The following is a 10,675-nucleotide window of genomic DNA, read 5'->3' as shown; positions in this document are numbered from 1 at the left end:
CTGACTTTCTCCTTCTCTCTATCTGCTTTCTGAATCCGTCAATCAAGGCTGCGCACCGGCAGGCGACCATTGAGGGCCTTGGGAGGGCGGGGCTTCAGGGTCTCGGCCAATGGGAGGGCGAAGGAGGAGGAGGGGGCGGGCTTCTTCTCGGGCGAGCCTGAGGGAGCTTCTCCGCCCGCCCGTCCGCCATTTTCCCGAGGTGAGGTGAGGGGGCTGCAGGCGACCAATGAGAGCCTTGGGAGGGCGGGGCTTCGCGGTCTCGGCCAATGGGAGGGCGAAGGAGGAGGAGGGGGCGGGCTTCTTCTCGGGCGAGCCTGAGGGAGCTTCTCCGCCCGTCCGCCATTTTCCCGGGGCTGAGGGGAAGGAAGCGCTTCCTCTAGCGCCACGGAGAGGGAGGGACGGCCAGGTAGGTGTTTCTTTTTCTTCCTATGATGATGAGGATTGTTCTTAGGACATCTTCCTGTGAGGAGGGCGGGGGGCGGGGCCTTCATCCAGGGAGGACAACAAAGGCCTTCAAAACAGTCAAGGCCTCCTTCCCCTTCCCAGCATGCACCGCGCTACAGCCCCCTCCCTCCCTGAAAAGTCTGCTCATGAGGCCCCAGAAAAAGCTTGTATGGCATATTGTCCATCATGGGTGCATCTCTCTCTCTCTCTCTAATCTATCTATCTGATCTATCTATATATATATCTATCAATCTATCTATCAGTCCTATCAATCCAATCTATCTATCTAATCTATCTATCTAATCTATCTCAGGCATGGGCAAACTCTTTGAACAGGACAAACTTAACAGTATTTCAGTGGAAGGCCCCAGGGGACACCCAGTCCAGCTCCCTGTATTCTGCCCTGCAGGGAAGGCACCATCAAAGCACCCCCGACAGATGGCCATGCAGCCTTTGCAATAATATAATCATATAATAAGAAAATCAGGGTGGTTTCCAATAAACAACACCAATATTAATACTAATAGGAGCAACCCCAGGGGCCACCCAGTCCAGCCCTCTTTATTTTGTCATGAAGGCACAATCAAAGCACCCCTGACAGATGGCCATTCCACATTTGCAATAATAGTAATACTAATAGGTGCAAGTCCAGGGGCCACCCAGTCCAGCCCCCTTTATTCTGCCCTGCAGGGAAGGCACAATCAAAGCACCCCCAACAGATGGCCATTCAGCCTTTGCAATAATAGGAATACTTAGGAGCAAGCCCAGGGGCCACCCAGTCCAGCCCCCTTTATTCTGCCCTGCAGGGAAGGCACAATCAAAGCACCCTCTAACAGATGGCCATTCAGCCTTTGCAGTAATAGGAATACTAATAGGAACAAGCCCAGGGGCCACCCAGTCCACCCCCTTTGTTCTGCCCTTCAGGGAAGGCACCATCAAAGCACCCCCAACAGATGGCCATGCAGCCTTTGCACTAATATAATCATATAAGAAGAAAATTCAGGGTGGTTTCCAATAAACAACACCAATATTAATACTAATACGAGCAAGCCCAGGGGCCACCCAGTCCACTCCCTTTGTTCTGCCATGCAGGGAAGACACAATCAAAGCACCCCCCAACAGATGGCCATTCAATCTTCGCAATAATATAAGAAAAAAGCTCAGGGCGGTTTCCAATTAACAACACCAAAATTAATACTAATAGGAGCAAGCCCAGGGGCCACCCAGTCTACCCCCTTTATTCTGCCATGCAGGGAAGGCACAATCAAAGCACCCCCAACAGATGGCCTTTCAGCCTTTGCAATAATATAATCATATAAGAAGAAAACTCAGAGTGGTTTCCAAGTAACAACACCAATATTAATACTAATAGGAGCAACACCAGGGGGTATCCAGTCCAGCCCCCTGTATTCTGCCATGCAGGGAAGGCACAATGAAAGCACCCCTGGCAGATGGCCATTCAGCCTTTGCAATAATATAATCATATAATAAGAAAACTCAGGGTGGTTTCCAAGGAACAACACCAACATTAATACTAATAGGAGCAGCACCTGGGGCCACCCAGTCCAGCCTTCATTCTGCCATGCAGGAGAAGCACAATCAAAGCACCCCTGACAGATGGCCATTCAACCTTTGCAATAATAGTAATAATAGTAATGGTCCAACAGGTCGGATTACGCTCGTGGATTACGTGTTTAACTCTTAATGTATTGCTTTTAAATGTTTTAGTTGTTGTAATGTACTTTTAAATTCTATTTTTATATTTATTTAACTGTGCATTGTGTTTTAGGGCATCAAATTGTTGCCTATGTTGTAAAGCTGCCTTGAGGTGAGAAAGGTGGGGCAGAAGTGTCATAAATACATAAAGAGTAGGAGTAACCCCAGTCCAGCCCCCTTTATTCAGGACTAGCCGCCCCCTGCCATGTGTTGCTGTGGCCCAGTCTGTGTATACATGCTTTTTGTGTGTATATGTGTGTGTATATATGTGTGTTTGCATATATATGCAGTATATATGTGTGTGTGTGCTTTTGCACGTGTTGTAATTGGCTTTTTAAGTCTCTTTCAACATTTTTATGAGTGATGGTCACTCCTTGGCCTGATACATGTATTGTGTTCAAATTTGATGTCAAATTTGGTGTCAGTGGTTTTTGAGTTATGTTAATCCCACAAACAAACTTTACATTTTTATTTATATAGGTTTATTACTGTTCAGGCTATTGATTGTTTCATGATGTTGTGTATTGTTATTGTGATGTGTTTATTTTATCTTATTTTATTTTATTGCATCGTGTTTTGTCCGGGCTCGTTTCCATGTAAACCGTCCTGAGCATAATGAGTACCTTAAAAACAAAAGAACCAATGAACGAAATCACACCAAATTTGGCAACAAAATGTCTCACAACACAAGGAGTGACCATCACTCAAAAAATTATGATTTTGTCATTTGGGAGTTGTAGTTGCTGGGATTTATAGTTCACCTACAATCCAAGAGCATTCTGAACTCCACCAACAATGGAATTGAACCAAACTTGGTACACAGAACTCCCATGACCAACAGAAAATACTGAAAGGGTTTGGTGGGAATCAACCTTGAGTTTTGGAATTGTAGTTCACCTCCATCCAGAGGGCACTGTGGACTCAAACAATGTTGGATCTGGACCAAACTTGGCATGAATACTCAATATGCCCAAATGTGAAACACAGATGGAGTTTGGAGGAAATAGACTATTTAGGAGTTGTAGTTGCTGGGATTTATAGTTCACCTACAATAAAAGAGCATTCCGAACCCCACCAATGATGGAATTGGGCCAAACATCCCACACAGAACCCCCATGACCAATAGAAAATACTGTGTTTTCTGGTGGTCTTGGGTGACCCTTCTGACACACCCCTGGTGACCGCCCCCCCCCCCCCCGGGGGTCTTGACTTTCCAGGTTCAGAAATGCTGCCTGAAGGCCATCCAGTCCAACTCCCTTCACCAGGGCAAGAAAACATAATTAAAGCCCTCCTGACAAAGGGCCATCCAGCTATCCACACACACATATGTATATAACAGATGCAGTATCACAGATTTGAAAGGGAGCCCTAAAGAAGGACAGATATATGTTGCATGTTCCAGAGTAGGCAAACCAGACAATCTCCACATCAACATTCACAAAGAAACAGCAAAGAATACTGTTTACCCACAAGCAGAAAGAAATTAGATATATTAGAAACCAACACTTTCTCATTACTTAATTTTCCAGATCACCAGACTGGGCCACAGCAACACGTGGCAGGAGACCGCTAGTGTGTGTGTGTATGTATGTATATATACATATATATATACACACATATACATACACACACATACACTAGCCGTCCCCTGCCACGCGTTGCTGTGGCCCAGTCTGTGTATATGTGTTTTGTGTATGTATATATTTGTGTATATGTGTGTTTGCGTATGTCGTTTTGAGCACAAATTGTTATGTAATTTTGTTTTTTGGCTTTTTAAGTCTCTTCTGCTGTGTTTTTCATGAGTGATGGTCACTTGTTGGCCTTGATGTATTGTGTCCAAATCTGGTGTCAATTCATCCAGTGGTTTTTGGGTTATGTTAAGCCCACAAACGAACAGTCCTCCGAAGCACTTTACATTTTAGGTCGGAAAAACCTACAACAACCCATTTTAGGTCTGCTTGTATGTTTTCCACAAACGCCATTTTCACTTTTTTGCCCATACCCTGGCATTATTTCCAATTTTACCTTTACATTTGGCCTACCCACAGTTTTAATTGTGCGTTGTCTTATTGTTAATTGTTGCATTTCTATTGTCTATGTTTTTATTTTAATTGCTTGTTTTGTTGTTGTTTATTGCTTGTATTGTTGTATTTGGGCTTGGCCTCATGTAAGCCGCACTGAGTCCCTTGGGGAGATGGTAGCGGGGTACAAATAAAGTGTTGTTATTATTATTATTATTACATTTTTATTTATATACTAGCCATCTCTTGCCACGCATTGCTGTGGCCCAGTCTGTGTATATGTTTTTTGTGTGTATATATATATGTGTTTATGTGAGTGTATATATGTGTGTTTGTGTGTATGTATATGCGTGTATATATTTGTATTTCTGTTTATATGTATATATGTATATTGTGTATATGTGTGCGCTTGTGTAACTGCATATATGTGTTTATGTATGTGTATATGTGTGTAGGTGTATATGTGTGTATTTTTGTGTGTGCTTGTATATATATATATGTGTGTGTCTATATGTAGGTGTGCATATGTATATGAATATATGTAAATATGGTTTGTTTTGGGGGTGGGGTTAAAGTCTGTTTGGCTGGTTTTTTGTGTGTTTTTAGGGGTGATGGACACTCAATGGACTATTAGGTGTATAGATTCAAAATTTCATGTCAATCCATCCTGTGGTTTCTTAGTTATGTTTCTCTCACAAATGAACATTACACACGCACACTACATTCTTTCAGCTCTGAAACAATAAATCTCTGTTCCTGTTTCCTTCAAACCCAGTCTATGTGTTGATCTGGTTTAAAAGTAGCAGGCGCTCCGGTATTTTGGCATCAGAGAGAAGACTTTTTCTCTTCAAGACCCCCAGCTTTCTTAGGATTTCCTTTTGAGAGGCCAGATGTGAAGAATCCTTACCTTTAGCAGCCAGAATGTGGGCCTAGCGCAGACCTGGCGGCCATCTTAGAAGAGGGAAACAGGGAGACGCCATCTTAGGTCAGGTTATCTTAGAGGGGGGCGTGTCCTAGTCCAGTAAGCAAAGACTAGATGGCCAGGATTGGTTTGGAATAGGGGGCGGAGCCTAATATTTCAAATAGAAGAAAAAAGTGTACCTTTTGAATTTGAGGCTTGAGTTTTGGCAGTTGGGATTTGTCAGTTGGGAGTTAGGTAGTTGGTTGGTGTTCACAGTTGGAGAGTGCTAGATAGGAGAATTGGGTTAATCTTTTGTAGTATTCAAGGGCTAGAGGAATTAGCCAGGAATACTGACAGTGGGAACAGGACCTTGCTTATGGTCTGTTTCTTTTATTCCTGAGGAAGGCTAGGCCAAGGTTCCATCTGAACATGAGGAAGAACTTCCTGACTGTGAGAGCCATTCAGCAGTGGAACTCTCTGCCCCGGAGTGTGGTGGAGGCTCCTTCTTTGGAGGCTTTTAAACAGAGGCTGGATGGCCATCTGTCAGGGGTGATTTGAATGCAATATTCCTGCTTCTTGGCAGAATGGGGTTGGACTGGATGGCCCATGAGGTCTCTTCCAACTCTTTGATTCTATGATTCTATGATTCTAAGGTTGTTTGGATAGATTCCAGAAAGTGGGAATTTGGTTTGGAATTATCATCAGAGATTAGTTTCCTGAGATAATCTCCTGTTTGTTAACTCTAGGTTTGAACCCAGTACCCATCTAAGAACTGTACATCGGTTTGGGTTTGGGACCCACCTACCTGCGTGACCGCATCTCTGTGTACAAACCCACACGATCTCTTCGTTCATCTGGAGAGGCCCTTCTCACAATCCCACCTGCATCGCAAGCACGATTGGTGGGGACCAGGGACGGGGCTTTCTCGGTGGTGGCCCCTCGATTCTGGAACTCTCTCCCTAAGGGCATCAGACAGGCCCCGTCGCTAGCAATCTTTAGGAGCTTGAAAATGTGGTTGTTCCAGTGTGCCTTCCCAGAATAAGGAAACTCCTAGCATTATGTCCCAACGCACTTTATCAGAGATCTAGAATATCTGCATGCCCATCCCCCTCCAAACACTCCACCTGGTCACACCCAGCCCTTTTTAATTTTAATTATTACATTTGGCCCTGCCATTGATTTTAATTGCGTCATTGTGTGTTGTTAATGTTATTGCTTTGTTTTTTGAGTTATTTTGTTGCTGTTGTTATTGTTTGTACTATTGTATTTGGGCTCGGCCTCATGTAAGCTGCACCGAGTCTTTCAGGAGATGGTAGCTGGGTACAAATAAAGGTTTATTATTATTATTATTATTATTATTATTATTATTATTATTACATCAAACATAACCAAAAGCTTTTGTGCCATTAACTTACAGAAACCATTACGCATTTGTACCAGAAAAGTTTAAGCCTGTTAAATAAAAGTTTTATTATAGTTAACACATTACAACAGGCTGAAAGTAAACGTCATTGGTATTTGAACCCTCTGAGGAAAATAAACACTATAGTAACGCAGAAGGGTGTTACAAAGTATCCTCTCCACGCATATAACTCAACCTGAATACTAAGCAATAAGGTGGCAGCGAGAACAATTGAAGAAACAGTTCAGGCTTAATTCAAATACATATTCAATTACCTCCTTCCTGTGATATTCCTTGTAATTGGTGGCACAGCGGTGTGATCCTTAGTGTGAAGGTCATTTTACCAGACTTGGAGGCTATAGCGAATTGTATAAATATTTATAGATATAGGCGGGGGGAATATACAAAATTAATCCCAACTCTGCTCAACCAATTCTAACAAAGTTGGAGAAAGGGAACTTTATTTTTGAGGAAATAATAAGAAATCCCCAGGAAACCCACACAGCCAAACACCACTCAAGACTTGAAAGTGGATTCTGAGATTTTAAAGCTCCCCAAATCAAAAGGCTGAATGGTAGAACAAATGCAGGCAATATCTTGGCTGTTTCAGAAAGTTGAGTCTTAAAAGCGTGGTGGTTACAAGAATGGTTCGTTCTTTGTTACTTCAGAGAATCTTCTCTCCCTCCAAAACACAACAAGAATCCCAACAGGACAGTGTCTCTGCCAGAGATTCTTCAGTAGCCCAGATAAATCTAGCCTGATACTGTCCTGCTACTAACCAGCTCACCTCCTATTAGCTGTAAGTTTGCTTTAGCTACCCTGCTAGCAAACTCCTGGCCAGACTTCGGCCTCTTCTTCTAACCCTAACACCACTCCACTCCTAAACACCCTCGGCACCTCTCTCTAAGACGGCTACCGTCTCCTTGGGCCTACCATTTTTTAAGGCCTAAAATAGGCCTGACTGGAAGTAAATTGACTACAGAGACCCTTGTTTTTATTTAATGTATGGGGGGAAATTGGCACATTCTCTCTGTCCCACCCACATACAGGAGAGCATTTGAGAGGAAGCTTCTGTGGGAGGAGTGGTCAGAGGAGATGCCCGTTTTTTCCCAGGCCAGGACTTCATTACTTTTAATTACTGCAAACGTTTCTACATCCCTATATGGGAATGCCCTGTTTCTCTAGATCCTTGAGCTGTTGGAATATTTCCCCAAAGGAGAAGAGGGATGACTGGGCTGAGGAGAAAAAGCTGGGAAGGAAGGAAGGAGGCTTTCCTGTCTTGGCATCCCATCCTGTCACAACGGAGGGAGTGAAAGGCAGAGAGGGGAATTGGTTCAGCAGAGACGAATGTTGTGAATACCTCCATATCTTTAAATCTGGATCTGAAGTAGAATCATAGAATCATAGAATCAAAGAGTTGGAAGAGACCTCATGGGCCATCCAGTCCAACCCCCTGCCAAGAAGCAGGAATGTTGCATTCAAATCACCCCTGACAAATGGCCATCCAGCCTCTGCTTAAAAGCTTCCAAAGAAGGAGCCTCCACCACACTCCGGGGCAGTGAGTTCCACTGCTGAACGGCTCTCACAGTCAGGAAGTTCTTCCTAATGTTCAGATGGAATCTCCTCTCTTGTAGTTTGAAGCCATTGTTCCGCGTCCTAGTCTCCAAGGAAGCAGAAAACAAGCTTGCTCCCTCCTCCTCCCTGTGGCTTCCTCTCACATATTTATACATGGCTATCATATCTCCTCTCAGCCTTCTCTTCTTCAGGCTAAACATGCCCAGTTCCCTAAGCCGCTCCTCATAGGGCTTGTTCTCCAGACCCTTGATCATTTTAGTCGCCCTCCTCTGGACACATTCCAGCTTGTCAGTATCCAGATCGGAGGCAGATTCTTGGCTGAGTGGAGGATTCATTTGGGGATACCAGGAAATTTGGTAGTAGGAAACTTATGAAGAGAAAGGAGTTTTTCAGCTTCATGTCTAATCTTTCGCTGTTTCTTTCTTGACCAGGAACATAAGGATTTCATGGCACTATGTCTGGTGTGATGACAATCAAAGCAGCATCTAGTGGACATTGGGGAATTTGGAAACCAAAGAAGCTGTAAGGAAAAGGGTCCTGTATGAAAAAGACATCCTCTCGAGGTGCTGATCTTGCTGAACTCACTTTGGGGAAAAAAGAAAGGGAAAAAGAAGACAAGTGTCCCTATTGCAGTTAAAAATACATACCACTGTCAACATGCAGGAGAAACCCTATAAATGCCTGGAGTGTGGAAAGAGCTTCAACCACAGCCAAACTCTGCTTTCACATCAAAGGACTCACACTGGGGAGAAACCCTACACATGCCTGGAATGTGGACAGAGCTTCACTCAGAGTTCAAATCTACGTTCACATCAAAGAACTCACACTGGGGAGAAACCCTATATTTGCCAGGAGTGTGGACAGAGCTTTGCTCAGAATTCACATCTACGTTCACATCAACGAACTCACACTGGGGAGAAACCCTATAATTGCCTGGAGTGTGGAAAAAACTTCAGTGCCAGTGGAGATCTACGTTCACATCAACGAACTCACACTGGAGAGAAACCCTATGAATGCCTGGAGTGTGGAAAGAGTTTCACTTTGAGGCATCATCTGCAGCAACATGCAAGGATTCACACTGGTGAGAAACCCTATAAATGCCTGGAATGTGGAAAGAGCTTCAGTGATAGTGGAAGTCTACATAGACACCAACAAACTCACACTGGGGAGAAACCCTATACATGTCTGGAGTGTGGAAAAAGCTTCACTCAGCGTGGGGGTCTCCGGTCTCACCACAGAACTCACATTGGGGAGAAACCCTATAAATGTCTGGAATGTGGAAAGAACTTCACCCAGAGTGGAAATCTACATTCGCATCAAAGGACTCACGCCGGGGAGAAACCCTATACATGCCTGGAATGTGGACAGAGCTTCACTCAGAGTTCACACCTACGTAGACATCAACAAACTCACAATGGGGAGAAATCTTGTACATGCATAGAGTGTGGAAAGAGCTTTACTGACAGTGGAAGATTACATTTACATCAAAGGACACACACTGGGGAGAAACCCTATAAATGCCTGCAGTGTGGAAAGAGATTTACTGACAGTGGAAATTTATGTTCACATCAAAGGACTCACACTGGTGAGAAACCATATAAATGCCTGGAGTGTGGAAAGAGCTTCACTCGGAGGGTTTATCTGCAGCAACATGAAAGGATTCACACTGGTGGGAAACCCTATAAATGCCTGGTGTGTGGAAAAAACTTCACTGGCAGTGGAGATCTATGTAAACACCAAGAAATTCACACCGGGGAAGAAACCCTATAAATGTCTGGAGTGTGGAAAGAGCTTCACTCAGCGTATACACCTAAATAACCACTGACGAACTCACACTGGGGAGAAACCCTATAAATGCCAGGAGTGTGGAAAGAACTTCAGTGGCAGTGGAGATCTACGTTCACATCAACGAACTCACACTGGGGAGAAACCCTATGAATGCCTGGTGTGTGGAAAAAACTTCACCTGCAGTGGAGACCTATGTAGACACCAACAAACTCACTGGGGAGAAACCCTATAGATGCCTGGAGTGTGGAAAGAGCTTCAGTTGGAGGCATTCTCTGCAGCAACATGAAAGGATTCACACTGGTGAGAATCCCTATAAATGCCTGGAATGTAGAAAGAGCTTCTGTGAAAGTGGAAATCTTCAAAAACATAATAGAACTTAGACTGGGATGCCTTGAGTGTGGAAAGCACTCACATTCTAGTAAAATGATGCCAAGAGAGACTGCGAGGTGGTGATCAGAGTGGAGAGAAAGCACACGCTGCTGTCGTGTGACAGGAGTAGAGGGAGATTTATTGTTTATTTCTCTGAATTCTGCCACCAACTGGTATAGCGGAGGCCAATTGTTATATGTAATCTATGGTAACTGCCACCAATGTGAGATATGAGGTATTACTGTGAGATATGGCAGTACAGACGCAGAATGGATGGAGATGAGACTGTCTCCAACAAAAGATTACTGGTTTATTGAGTACCAAGCGTGTGGTTACAAGTTGTAACTTAATTTATAGAACTTTGAATAATACTTGGTTAGTTAAACATTTCACTCTTCCAGGTTACACAGTATCTCACTGAGGTGAAGCTCTTATTACTAAACAATGTTTCAGTACAGG

General features: G+C 43.9%; 1 protein-coding gene across 1 annotated transcript; it reads left to right on the top strand.

The window, feature by feature from the left end:
• The first annotated feature begins 349 nt into the window (after positions 1-349).
• On the top strand, positions 350-9,974 carry LOC137096535 (zinc finger and SCAN domain-containing protein 2-like). The gene is made up of 2 exons (XM_067466173.1): positions 350-406; positions 8,491-9,974. The coding sequence occupies exon 2, from the start codon at positions 8,717-8,719 to the stop codon at positions 9,827-9,829; it is 1,113 nt and encodes a 370-aa protein (XP_067322274.1). The 5' UTR covers positions 350-406; positions 8,491-8,716; the 3' UTR covers positions 9,830-9,974.
• The last annotated feature ends 701 nt before the right edge of the window (positions 9,975-10,675 follow it).

Source organism: Anolis sagrei, chromosome 3 (assembly GCF_037176765.1).
Source record: "Anolis sagrei isolate rAnoSag1 chromosome 3, rAnoSag1.mat, whole genome shotgun sequence".
Taxonomy (NCBI): Eukaryota; Metazoa; Chordata; class Lepidosauria; order Squamata; family Dactyloidae; genus Anolis; species Anolis sagrei.
The sequence above is the reverse complement of the archived record's forward strand: the minus strand, read 5'-3'. Positions and strand labels throughout refer to the sequence as shown.